Source organism: Bos indicus x Bos taurus, chromosome 24 (assembly GCF_003369695.1).
Source record: "Bos indicus x Bos taurus breed Angus x Brahman F1 hybrid chromosome 24, Bos_hybrid_MaternalHap_v2.0, whole genome shotgun sequence".
In the NCBI taxonomy this organism is placed as follows: domain Eukaryota; kingdom Metazoa; phylum Chordata; class Mammalia; order Artiodactyla; family Bovidae; genus Bos; species Bos indicus x Bos taurus.
Window position 1 is genome coordinate 35,260,800 of NC_040099.1, and position 14,410 is coordinate 35,275,209.

At 34.1% G+C, this 14,410-nt stretch overlaps 1 protein-coding gene across 3 annotated transcripts in view; it reads left to right on the forward strand.

The window, feature by feature from the left end:
- The window catches only part of ROCK1 (Rho associated coiled-coil containing protein kinase 1), a 124,790-nt gene that overhangs the window by 91,859 nt on the left and 18,521 nt on the right, over positions 1-14,410 (forward strand). For all 3 annotated transcript variants that reach the window (XM_027526263.1, XM_027526264.1, XM_027526265.1), the window contains 8 exons: positions 928-1,019; positions 1,120-1,366; positions 4,909-5,015; positions 6,153-6,303; positions 8,293-8,453; positions 9,428-9,612; positions 11,153-11,222; positions 13,002-13,096. In XM_027526263.1, coding sequence (XP_027382064.1) covers positions 928-1,019; positions 1,120-1,366; positions 4,909-5,015; positions 6,153-6,303; positions 8,293-8,453; positions 9,428-9,612; positions 11,153-11,222; positions 13,002-13,096 — 1,108 coding nt within the window. The remainder of the gene's footprint in view (positions 1-927; positions 1,020-1,119; positions 1,367-4,908; positions 5,016-6,152; positions 6,304-8,292; positions 8,454-9,427; positions 9,613-11,152; positions 11,223-13,001; positions 13,097-14,410) is intronic.

Below are 14,410 nucleotides of genomic sequence, written 5' to 3' on the forward strand. Positions count from 1 at the left end.
GTTATTAATTTTAGAGTTGTTTAAATTGCAAAAATTATGAGCAATGTAAATGTAATCCATGATATAATAAACTTTAGTGTATATGGTAGAGTACTATGTATTTTATAAGAATAAAGCATTTCTTTATAAACTAAGAATCTCTAAAATGTATCTTAAAAAAAATACTAATTGTTTAAAAGAAAATGGCATATTTACATATGCTTAAGTGCATATATATGTATGTATATATGTGTGTGTGTATATATATATAGATATGCATGTGAAAACACACATTTGTGCTCTCATATATTCAGGTATGGATACACAGACTATCTGAGGAAGGATGTGCAAGAAGTTAGTAATAGTAGTTGCTGAGGAGGAGAGCCTGAAGGGCTGGAAAACAGTGTGCTGGGAGAAAGACTCATGTCTGTACTGTATACCATTTGGTACCTTTTAAATTTTGAATCATTTTGAAAGTAATTGAAGTAAGCAAAGATTTGTACTTTCAAAAACAGAGAACATTAAAATTAGCTTTGTATCAGGACTCCCCTGTAGTGGTCCAGTGATTAAGACTGTGCTTCCAAGGCAAGGGTGGGTTCAATCCCTGGTTGGGGAACTGAAATTCCACATGCCATGCAGCATGGCCCCCTCAAAAAAGAATACAGTAAAAAAGAAATAATAGCTATGTCATTTCACTAATAGGTTAACCTTTATCAAAAGGATAGAAGAATTTGAAATGTAACAGTGGATACAAATCTGTTTTTGCATTGTGTATTATAAAATAGTACTCTACTTTTAAATAAATTTAAAATGTAAGTAATTCCAAGATGAAATTTAGAGCTAATATAACTGACTTCTATGGCCTAAGACCAAGTTTCCTTTTTTTTTTTAAAAGGGTTTTGTATATTTCCTCAATGAAAACTTACATGTTATTCCTTCATTTTCTAGTTTCTACATTAAAGGATCAGTTGGAAGACTTAAAGAAAGTCAGCCAGAATTCACAGCTTGCTAATGAGAAGCTGGCACAATTACAAAAGCAGGTAAGTTTTTGGAATGAGATTTTAAATTTAAATTAAAATAAATTTGCGTTTTGGTTAAAAAAAACAAACAAACAATTTTCTTGCTTTCTTTTTAAATTAGCTAGAAGAAGCCAATGACTTACTTAGGACAGAATCAGACACAGCGGTTAGATTAAGGAAGAGTCACACAGAGATGAGCAAATCCATCACTCAGCTAGAGTCCCTAAACAGAGAACTGCAGGAGAGAAATAGAATTTTAGAGAATTCCAAGTCACAAATGGACAAAGATTATTACCAACTACAGGCTGTATTAGAAGCTGAACGAAGAGACAGAGGTCATGATTCTGAGAAGATTGGAGACCTACAAGGTAATATTTTTTCTTATTGTGGTAAAACAGACATTAAAACTTACTGTTTTGACTATTTTTAGTTGTGTAATTCAGTGGCATAAAGTACATTCATGTGTTGTGTAACCATCACTACTGTCCATCTCCAGAACTTTTTTATCTTCCCTAACTAAAAGGTTGTACTCAGTAACTGCCCGTTTCCCACTCCCCCAACAGCCCCTGGTAACCACCCTTCTACTTATGTCTCAGTGAATTTGACTGCCTCATAGAAGTGGTACCTCAGTATTTGTCCTTTTGTGTCTTAGTAATTTTTAACTGTAAGGTAAAATATTTTTGATCATATTGTCCTGTATAGTACACGTGTAACTGATATAATATTGTACATCAAGTATACATCAATAAAAAAAAGAAAATGACCTTGGTAATACTGGAAATGGTTAGCATTCTTTCTCTTTCAGGAGAATTTGTATCAAATTGTAATTTCTTCCCTCTCTCAGGTACCCTTTTGATGGAGGTAATGTGGTTACTTCCAGTCTTACAGGCAGATTACTGAAACCTTAATTTTTAAAAATGTCCAATTCATAGAAGTCTTACTCAAAATGGAACTAATCCAGGTAGAGAGGATTATTACTATTAAAACCCGGGATTCTTCATGCATTGTTGGTAGAAACAGAAACTAAACAGCAGGAAGAGAATCCCACTGCAAATAAAAAGTTCAGTATTTGGAAAGGTTAGAACCAGAGATATCAGCAGTCTTTCTAAGTCAAAAAGGAAAAAGATGGAATATAACTAACAGCGAATAAAGAAATACTTTCGTCACAGTAATAAAATCAGTTTGTTTTCAACAGGATGCCTGGCTTTAACCATTTCTCACTTTCTTTTTCCCCCTATTTTCTATTTGTGTAAGCGATAGCATCCATACTACCTAATCAAAACAGACATGCATGGAAGTTGCCAGATCTTTCAGGGAAAAGTAGGGGGTGGGGTAGTGCCTTTTAACCTAAGTCACAGGATGGGAACATAGTTTGGAGTCTCCTGGGACTTGATGATTAGCTCTGATTCTGTGGAGAGAGGTCAGGGTCAGTTTTTGGACTTTGGAAACAGAAATTAGGGTCTCCCATTGGTTCTCAGCTGAGGAGTGTTGCACAATCTTATTTCTCAGGGACTAGGCTTAAAATAGATCTGAATACAACCAAGAAAGTATCCTCATTATATGTATTAGAAAAGCCTCATATGCCACATCCTTAAATTGCTTCTCTAGGCCTTCTTACATACAGCTTATTAGCTGTGTGCATGTCACTTCGTCTGCCTTCTTTATCTGTAAACCAAGGAGATTGGGTGACTCCTATAAATTCTTGCAATTCGAAAATTCTTTGAGTTAGTGATTTTCCAGATACTACTGAGCTTTGAAGTGCTTGCTTTAAGGAAGAGACCATCATTATGTGTTTATCAACAGTGGTTTTAACTGACTGTATAGATATTGGTGAAGTTAAGGAAGATTCATAGCATGACTTATCATTAATGTGTATCATTTTTCAATGCTTCCTTGAAGGTTTATTTTTTGATTTACATGTGAATCAAAGCTCATACACATTAAAAAATGTGCAGAATTTATATGAGCCTCAACATACATATAAAAAGTACGTTGTGGTAAAACACACACACACATGCACACATAAAATTTTTACATTAACTTTTTATGGTTTTTAAGACATTTTAGATCCCTCAGTATAGATCTTACAGTTTGGGAGGCTGGTCTTGTGGTAAAGTGATGGTTATTTGCTAGTTGAATGCTCTCCATGTACATTGATGAGCAGAAGCTTCTTCATGTGTGTGGGAAATGACTTCCCAAACATAATTGGACATTATATTCTTTAAGTTTTGTGGGCCACGTATGACCACTGTTACATGTTTTTCTTTTTTTACTGCTTACAACCCTTTAAAAATGGAAAAAAAAAAACATGCTTAGCTTCATGTCATATATCATAGTGTAATGTACTTTTGTTTTTAACTGTTACACAGGCATTTGGAAATCGTGTAACCATTTTTCTTGGTATGTTTTTGGATTTGACTTTTGGAAATAGTAGATCAGTTCTCTAATCTAACCAGATTTTTAAGATTCCATTTATTTTTTGTCTCTTTGATTTGCCAAATTTTGAAACATGTTTGAAAGATAATCACTATGACTGTAGTTTTTTTTCATTGCCCCCTTGTATTTCTAACTGCTTTCGTATATTTTTTTTTATTGAGGTGAAATTCATATAATCTAAAGTTAACCATTTGAGAGAGTACAATTCAGTGGCATTCAGTACATTCATAGTCTAGTTCCAAAACATTTCCATTAACCCAGAGGAAAACTTTGTGCCCATTCATCTGTCCTTCCCTTGTATGCCCCTAGCAACCACTCATCTGTTCTGTATTTCTGAATTTACCTGGTGTGGATATTTCATATAAATGACCTCATATAATTTGTGACCTTTAGTTCAGGCTTCTTTCATTTAGCATATTTTTAAGATTGGTTGATGTTGTACCTTGTATCAGTACTTCATTCATTTATGGCTGGGTAATATCCTGTAGTATGTATATATATATATTCCATATTTCGTTTAGCTCTTCATCTGTTGATGGACATTTGAGTTTTGACTTGTTTCACCTGTTGACTGTTATGAATAGCACTGTTGTGAAATTCAGGTACAAGTATTTATTGAAATACTTGGCTTTCAAATCTTTTGGATACCTAGGAGTAGAATTGCTGGGTCACGTGGTAATGCTAGGTTTGATTTTGAGGCACTTCCAGACTATTTTCCATAACAGCCACATCTCATTTTATATTTCCACCAGCATTGTTCATCATTTTAAGTTTCCTCCAGCATTGTCTCATTGTGGTTTTAACTTTAATTTTCCTAGTGAGTAATTAGTTGAGCAATCTTTTCATGTGCTCATTGGCTATTTGTATATTCTTTTTGGAAAGATGTCTGTGCATGTCCTTTGTGCATTTATTTTTTTGTCTTTTTGTTGTTGACTTTTAAAGAGTCCAGGTAAGTCCTTATCAGGTATATGATTTGCTAATATTTACACCTCTTTTGTAGTTTGTCATTTCATTTTTCTTAATAATGTCCTTTGATGTACAAAAGTTAATTTTTATGAAGTCCAGTTTAAAATATGTTGCTTACGCTTTTGGTGTCATATCTCATAATACATTGCCAAATTCAGGATCATGAAGATTTACTCCTGTGTTTTCTGTAAGTTGTATAGTTTTAGCATTTATATTTAGGTCTTTGACTAACTTGAGGGCTTCCCAAATGGCACTAGTGGTAAAGAACCAGCCAGTAACATACTGTTTGGGTCACTGTAACTTTATAGTAAGTTTTGAAATTGCAAGTTTGGGTTCTTCAGTTTCATTGTTCTTTTTCAGTACTGTTGTAGCTATTCCAAAATGCAAGTAATAAATAAATTTAGTACTTGGAGATTTAAAGCATTTTTTTAATCTTAATGATCATGCTGGGGGAAAAAAGGCTTTCTCTCTCAGTGACTGTGATTTGAACTTTTTTCTCACTTGACAGCTCGAATTACATCTTTACAAGAGGAGGTGAAGCATCTCAAACATAATCTTGAAAGAGTGGAAGGAGAAAGAAAAGAGGCTCAAGACATGCTTAATCATTCAGAAAAGGTAAATGATTTAATGTATACCAATTATGAGATAGTGTTACTGATTACCAGATATTATAAGGTGATTTTCTAAGAGACCATTCGTTCCTAATCTTTATATGTTTACATTTCTGAAAATTTTTATGGTTGGTTGGTGTGTGATGTATGTGGGTCTTATTTTGAGCTTTTTAGAGTGTTACTTACTTGTTTTTATCCTCGAAGGGTATTAGATATCTGATCATCACAAATTGCGTTGGTTTGGAGATACCTCTCCATATAGAATTTCCCCCCATTTTTTATACATGGGAAAGATGAAAATATTGAACGTTACCGATTATGAAGAAGGAGAACAAAGGATTAGTATATAGTACTGTGTGTGCTCTTTCCATTTTGTTGGTAAGAGTTAGCAATAGAGTAAAGAGTGTACAAAGTATTGGCCTTTACCTGTGGAATTTTATCCTCTGTCCCTACCTTGCTAAGAAAAGGATTAAATAGGTAATATGCAGATTTAGCATACCTCCCTGAAATGTTGTAGGTTTACTAGATCCTCAGGTAAATGATCAGAAAATCTACCACTTACCTTGTCCTTTGGACATGTTTTGTGACATTCAGAATAGTTTTTTGATGTCTAAGTTTGGATTTAATTTGGAAAAAGGATGAAAGAAGAAGAGCAGAAGCACCCAAATAGGAATGGAATACATGTTGATTTAGTTGTCAGAGCAAGATAAACCTAGGTGTAAATGCAAATGTAAATAGAGATTAGTTTTTTAAATGGTAGCAAAAAATTTTAAATGACCTGAAGAATTGTCCTGTTCTTTTCTGATATTCTCAGTGAACCCTCCTGAATATAATAGAATCTGCCTTGCCATCAGCCATGGCTAATGATTCGCATGGGAAGGGAGGGTGGAGGACACAGGTGATATTTTGTTTTTAGTTATATGTGCTTATTGTGATTTTCAAAGATATTATAGATAGTGTGAAGTGCACAAGAAATATAAACATAAAATTATGTTCTGAGTAAAAGTATTTAAGTACATGTAGTGTAATATTTCAAGCCAATGTGATTCATATATTATCTCTTAAGAGATAAAATTAATGTAAGATTTAACGATTTGCTTTTTGCACAGCGTAGTACTTGACTCCCATTCTCATTTTACAGGAAAAGAATAACTTAGAAATAGATTTAAACTACAAGCTTAAATCATTACAGCAACGATTAGAACAAGAGGTAAATGAACATAAAGTAACCAAAGCTCGTTTAACTGACAAACATCAATCTATTGAAGAGGCAAAGTCTGTTGCAATGTGTGGTAAGTGTCAATTTTAATATTTTCTATGTGCTTAGTTTTTAAATAATTACAATAAAAATTTTTGATTTTGATCAAATTTCATTGTGTAGTAGTTTAAACTCTTGAACATTATAAGTGATGATCTGGGAAAGGGGAGCCTTCCTTTTTTTCATTTTTGAACCTTCCTTTTCTTAAAATAAGTTTCACCTGCTGGTTCCCTTACTCCACCATGCTCTGTTCCCTAACTACCCTCCTCTCCCTGAAAAAGTCAGTGTATTCTCATTTCTCCCAGTTTTTCAGCCCCTTCCTTTGTTTTCTTTGAGATGCATTCTGAAACTCATTGTCTGTTGATTCACCTTTCTTGCTTTGTACCTTCAACTCTGTTATTTCTTTGTATTTCCACTGAATTATGCCTCTAAATGCAACCCTCAATCAGACCAGCCAGCTGCTTTTCATTGCTTCAGCTAGTTCTTTAGATGGGTGTTTTCTCAGTGCATTGTCCTCAGCCTCAAGTGAGCTGTTGTTTTTATATATGTCACTCATCAACTCCTTCCCCTAAATTTTTCTTCTCTAGCTTCCTATGCCATGTCTTTATCACTTCGCTTTTAGGTGAACATTCTCCTATTTCAAAAAGAAACTGTGAAGTCACAGACTTGAACTCCTCAGAATCTAATTCTCTGATTTGGTCAAGCTGTCCTGCTCCTTTACCATCTTCATTATCATCTTTCTCATCTTAGCAGAGCGTGATCCTTTACCTATACTCAGATCCAGTCTCTTATCTCACCTTAATTACTTTTTCTTTCCTTTATTCTCAACCTTTTTCCTCCACTGAATCCCTTCCTGTTGTTAACATGTACAAATCTTTCTCATCTGTTTAAAAAAAAAAAGGACAAACCATTGCAGCAACCTGTGGTCCTTCCTAATTGCCACTATTTTATTCCGCCCCTTTATAGCCAGATTTCTAAAAAGATGTCTTCCTTTTCTTCACCTTCTACTCACTTCTTAACCTATTGTAAGCTGAAGTGTCACCTGGCACCTTAAATTCAGTTTATTCAAGAGATAAACTTGTGATCTTATCTGTCAAACCTGCTCTTCCCGCTATTCTTACTGTATTGGTTAATGATTATCTTGTTTTTATGAGCCCAGGCTTGTAATCAGACAAATCTACTTTGCCTTTTAGCTTCTCTTATGACTCTTTCAAAAAATTAGATGGGGAAAATGCACTAAAGTGCCTGTACACAGAAAGCTTTTAATAAGTGGGAAATATCATGGCTATGGATGATAGTGACATTCAACATCCAAGCTGGAAATCTGGGAGTTATTCAAAAAACCCCATTCTGGTGGTTTCTATTTTGTCACCTAGACAAGACAGCCTGAAAGTGAGATAGCAGACATATTAAATTTGAATCCTGATGGTGCAACTCAAGAGTTTCAGGACCCTAGTAAATTAACCTCTAGAACCTTAGTTCTTTGATGTTAATCAAGAAAGGAACCTCACTATAGACTGGTATCTTCTGATAGTAATTAAGTATTACACTATCATGGAATCTTTTATATGCATTGTAAAAATTGTTTATATCACAGCCTTAAGCCTCTTGAAACTTTTACGAAACAGTGCTAGGTATACATTAATAATCAAAACCTTATTTATTCTTTTTTTTTTTTACTTTTGTCTGAACTACCTCCATTTTTCTCCTTATACACTCCACTTGTTTTCCAGCTGTACTTCCACCTTCTGGTCTGAAAATGGCAGTAAATAGTCTCTCATATCTTTGGGCAAGTGTTGGATTTGGAAGTATTTGTTACATTTTTATGACTCTCTTCCTTTAAATATCCCACTATACAAGTAATTCATAATGTTAGAACGTCAGTAATGAATAGCTCTAAAAGATCCCAGGATGTTAACAGTAGGGGTTTTTGACACCTAGGTGTCTTATGCAGCCCATGAAAGTGAAAGTATTAAAGTAGTCTTTTTCGTTAAATGTATATTTGTAACTTTTTCTTTCACAGAGATGGAAAAAAAGCTGAAGGAGGAGAGAGACGCTCGAGAGAAGGCTGAAAATAGGGTTGTTCAGATTGAGAAGCAGTGCTCTATGCTAGATGTTGATCTGAAGCAATCTCAGCAGAAGCTGGAGCATTTGATTGAAAATAAAGACAGGATGGAGGATGAAGTAAGAAAAACAATTCTGACTTTCATTCATCTTATAAAGGAAAAAATCATTGTTATGATGAAAAAGTCAGTATAATTTAAACATGGTGGAGATTTGAATAAAATTACCTACATATGTCTGTGTTCACAGCTATAAGGTACGGAATAAGATAGTTCTGGGCTTGACCTCCGTGGAACTTGCAATCCAAGGGGAAAGACAGATATTAACATTGTCATGACAAGCATAACATACTTAAAAAGGACATACCAAGTTAGGAGTATCAGGGCTAATCATGTTCAGGAGGTTAATGGAGACGTCACTAAGGGTTTGACATTTAAGAGCTGAAGAAGGAATAAATGAAGAGGGGAAGACGAAGAATAACCTGTGCAAGCACTGTGCAGTTATGGAGAGTGTATCACACTGGAAGGTCTGAGGAGTACGGTTGGATTCAGAGAATGGCGAGGGACAGCGCCGGAAAAGTAACAACAGATCATGAAGGAAATTGTAACCAGTGTAAGAATTTGGAGCATTTTAGTCCTTAGGCCCAACAAGTACTTGATAAATATTTATTGAATTGAATTCAATATATGTTCAATTTTGGGGGTAAACTTTGCAGGGCTGTAGATTAGAGCACAAACATTTCTGAATGAACTAATAAGTACCATTTAGGAATGTCCCTCCAAAAGTAACTTTTATACTCACCTTCCCCTCCAGAATTTCCATACAGGTACCGTATAAAGAAACCAGATTTTTTTTTTCCCCTCCAAGATTTCATATCTGAAATTTGGGAATTAATTTGATTTAACACTAAATTCTGCAGTAATAAATGCATAAAACAGTGGAGACTCTTTAGAATACAGATATTTTCTGTTTGTATAAGGAAATAGTGTACTTGAGGTTAATAGTATACTTGAGGTTTGATTAGTATTCATTCAAATAATGTCTAATAAATTATTAAACAGATTTACGATCCCAATAATTTTTCTCATTCATAGGTTAAGAATCTAACGCTGCAGCTGGAGCAGGAATCAAACAAGCGACTTTTGTTACAAAATGAATTGAAGACTCAAGCATTTGAGGCAGACAATTTAAAAGGTTTAGAAAAGCAGATGAAACAGGAAATAAATACTTTATTGGAAGCAAAGAGATTATTGGAATTTGAATTAGCTCAGCTTACAAAGTAAGTCTCAGAAATAACATTCTTGAGTTCTTTTTTGTGTGTGTTCAGCATTTGCTTATGTGTTTGATATTTTATATGTGTATAGATTATGTACTTAGAGTTTGTGAAATGAAGATTTAGGAAAAAAACATTCAGGAAAAATAAAAGAATTTATTTGCAAAGGTTTGCAAGGGAGCTCAGGCTTTGGAAAGGCAGACTTAAAAAAAATGCAGTTATTAAAGGGGGTAAAAAAGACATGATCAGGACTATTGACTTTACAATAAGTCTGTTTATGGTAGAAAAACAGTTTTTTTATATGATTTCCATATCCACAAAAATTATCTGTCATCACACTAGAATTACAAACATCAGGAATAACCTTTTTATTAAGGATTTAGTACCTTACAGAAAATATTCAAGTTTTCTTTACTTTAGAGACTAGAATTAGACATGATGACCCTGTGTGTGTTTGTTTCTTTGGTTCATCTCAGAATGCAGTGTCCTTTTTCTCTATTCTTGAGATGTGATGTGTCTGCTTATTTGAAATAGAGACACAGCAAGGTGTCACTGTGACTTTCAGAATTTGTGTAAGGACATGCTTCAGAGATTTAATGTCAAAGATGGGGTTGCCTTAAGCCAAGTGATGGGATTTTATTTCCTCCAAATTTATGTTACATTCACTTGCCAGCTTCATGTACAACACAGTAACTCTTGTGTAGAATTGTCTCTCAATTTTGTTGATTTTATGTTGGTGAAATTCTTTTCCCCTTTAGAGCCACTGTTTTCACCAAATAAGGTGTTTTATAATTTTCTTCTCCCACAGTAACTTGCACTCAACATTCAACTAATAATTTCTATCAACCATATGCGGAAAGTAAAAAGCTTTTACCATCTAATATGAAAACCCAGCCGCTGCAGACAGAATTGTTCATTGTTGAATAGCTATGTGTTGGGTGGCATTGTGTATCTTGACTTTTTGAGTCCTTTTCTCTCTGTGAGCGGTATATATATTTACATATATGTATTCTGTATATGTACATCTCTCTTTATGTTGTCAGCTGTTGTTATTGCCTCCCTTCTTATTCCATATCTGAGTATTTATTTCCACCCCACCCTTGTGCTTAATTAACCATAAAATATAGTACTAAATTTTTCCTATCATTTATTTAATATGTTCATGTTTTTAATAGTCTACTTACTGCATAAGACATTTTAAATGTACCCTAAGAAAGCTGTTCTCTACAAAAATTTACCAAAATAATATCATTTTACTTTTGCATTTAGATTCATGCACAGTTAATATTCTCCTGAAAGTGAACTTCAGTAGAAAATAGTTCCCTCTACTTTTCATAGTATCATTTTACAAGGAGCAAAATGGCACCAGACAGTGTGTCCTAACCGGATATAACTAGTTAAGTAATACTGAATAACAAAGTATGATTTGTTTTAAACAGAGGTTATTTAGTAAACCTTTTTGTTTTAGCAACTTTAAGAAGCAAAGAATAATATAAAGTCTAGTAAAGTAGGAGCATTTGTTTACTGCTTTCTCTTTCGTCTGAAGACAGTACAGAGGGAATGAAGGGCAGATGCGGGAGCTGCAGGATCAGCTGGAAGCGGAGCAGTATTTCTCGGTGAGAATCACTTTTATCATGTAGACTGTTTCCAAAGCTGACTTAACAAGGGGTTTAGATGTTTAATGTGAACTGTGATTCTTTTTCAAATGACTATGAAGTAATTTTCTCCCGTTGTATATCCCCCTCTCTGCATGTCATTTCTGAATCTGTGTTGGTAGTCTAAGTTATAAAGAAATGACTGTTTTTGTGCAAATATTTCCAGAATTGCTTTCAAACTGGAGCTACTTAGAAGAGTCTGTTGAGAGTTCTGTCTGCCTGGTACCAAGTCGGGTGTGTTAGAGTGCCAGTATTACCATGTGTGGTTCACGTGTGCACATCACAGTGGCCTTCGTACATGTGTATGTAGCTCTCGCTGCATATAGTTGTGGGTATAACTAATGTTCAAGAACTTTTTCCTGTTTTGGCTCTGTGTGCACTTTATGAATCTGTTATGCTTTTTCTCCATAAAAATCATTTTATTTTGTTACTACAGGCCAGGTTATTTTCATTACTGTTATCGATAAGCATTTATAGCTATTGCTTTGAGGCTTTATTGAAAACTCTGAATTTTTGGTTGCCAAGCTTGTGCCCTTACATTTCAGTTTGACATTTAGCTGCTCCGTTTCTGTTTCACTGGCAAGCCACCTTTACTATGTCCTTTAAGCAGTGTAATTAAATACACACAGTTTGAGTTGCACTGCTGAATATGCCCAAGAAACCAAGTATGAACAATATTGGAAGTAATGGTTTCCTCAGTAAAAAATCTGGGTATTGTTAGAGCTCTATGGAATTTCATGCAGTTACGAGCTTCATGCTAATAAACTTGGTGACTTTTCCATTTTTTGTCTGTTTCTTCTTGGCTTATTATACAATCCCTGGAATATGTTTTTAAATTAAAAAAAAAAATTCAAGATTGTTGAAAACCTTTTCCCTGAATGTAAATTAGCCTTCATTTTTTCAGTGTGTGGGGTGACTTCGACACAGTGGTCTATAATATCAAGCACACCTTCCTGTCCGTAGGCTTCCACAGGATAATCTTTCAGTGCCTCCATATTTGGGGATGGATGTCCAAGTGATTTGTGGTGGTTCTTATGGATTCTTGATTTTTGCCTTTATAAAACAATAAAAACTATTAACTGTCTTTAGTTTTGGTTTATTCTGTTGCTTGTGAGGACTGGGTTAGATGTTGCTAAATTTGATAAGTTATTATGAGCTGAATTTAAGATTTTCTTTAGTTTTGGCTTTCAGATCAGGTTATTTTTATTTCTTCATTGATTCCACATATAAATTTCAGTAATTGAAGTTGGAGAAATGAGAATCTGATTACTAAAGGCAGAATGGACTATTTCATTTTAGAAATTGTAAACAAACCAGAGCTAGCCATCATTTTTCTTTCAATTGCATTCTTGTAGAAATGCATTTTTCCCCTAGAGGAGTGCTGTTTCTCAGAGGGATAATTAAGTATACAGTGTAAAAGTCATACTCCACAGCTGTTTGCTGGTCCTCACTATTTTTTCCTTATCTTTTAAACTAAAAAGTGTTGTTAAAAAAAAAAACAAATTGACTTCACAATTGGAAGTTTACTCTATAACCTCCGCATCTATTACTATGAAATAAAACAGCAATGAATATTCATGTGTAAGACTTTGTATAGATATATATTTTTACTTGTCTTTGGTAAATACTTCAGAGTGGAGTTGTTAGATCATATGTTAATTGTTTAACTTTATAAAGAACTACCAAATTGTTTTTTAACCCCATCAGTACACTTATTTATTCTTATCACTTGTTTTGCAGACACTTTATAAAACCCAGGTAAAGGAACTTAAGGAAGAAATTGAAGAAAAAAACAGAGAAAACTTAAAGAAAATACAGGAACTACAAAGTGAAAAGTATGTCTATTTTACTTTAGAACAATAATCAGTCCTACAGCAAAGATTTCTTAACTTTTAAGTGTAAACATAGAGAGTAGATGTGTCTTTATTCTTATGGCAGTGGAATAACAAATCTTACTGGCCCAATTCAGAACAAATCAAACTAAATTTTGACTAAAATTTGCCTTTATGGTGAAGAAATAATTTGGTACTTTAACACTATAGCAGTTGTACAGAGATTCACTAAATTATGACAGTAAATTGTTTTCAGAGGTCTCTCAATCTTCAAACATCTGTTTGTATATAAATAGTTCATGTAGTATTTGCAAATTATAATTCTTATGTTAGGTAAAGATATTTAGGGTCTTCCTCTTAGTATTATAAGGCAGATTAATTTCTATTGCATGTTTGCTTAGGGCTTTACAAGGAGGCAGTCTTATAAAGCTATTAAGTTTAATAACTGCTTATAGCTGGATAGTGTAAGAACAGATATTGAAGCTAGTTTTCTCACATTGTTGTATTGTTGTATGTCTTACCTTTTTCTCCCTCCTCAAATCAACAACTTCTTATTCTCATTCTCAGCAAATAGTCTTGTTTCCTGAAAGTCATAGGACATCTGCTCTCTTCCACTAACACAGCCACTGACCTGTCTGCAGCTGTACATGTAAATCCTACCTTCCTTCTGATTCATGAAAATAGACAAAATTAACATGAGTTGACCTAACAGGCAGCCCTTCGATCCCATCCCTTTCTGCCTGTAACTCTGATAATTCTCTCATCTTTCCTTCATTTCTTTTTTTTTTTAATTTTTCTTGGAGTGTTGTTGATTTACAGTGTTGTGTTAGTTTCAGGTGTACAGCAAAGTGAATCAGTTCCACTCCTGCATCAGTTTTTTCCTTTCTGTAGTCATTTCCATTGTTAGATAAGCATAGAAGTAAACATTTTCTTAAAAAATAACCTCCTTTTCTTTAAACTGTGTATCTACTTACAGATAATAACCTATTTTTTGCTTCCTTTTGTAGCAAGCTTCCTTGAAAAGTGACATACCACTTACCTTCAGGTTCTCTTCTCTTAACTCTTTCTTGAGCTCATTCAAAACTTTGCACTCATTACTCTACCAAAATAACCTTTTTCAAGCTCACCTGGGGCTTCCTAATAGTTAAGAACTGTAGTCAGTCAGTTCTTAACTATTATCTTATTTAATAGCAGCAGTTGGCATCATTGATTACTCTTTCTGAATTTGCTTCATTTGGTTTCTGTGACACCGAACTCTTTTCCGCCTATAGAACTGTCTCCTCTTCCTCACCCGTCTTTGCTCCTTTGTCGTTTCCC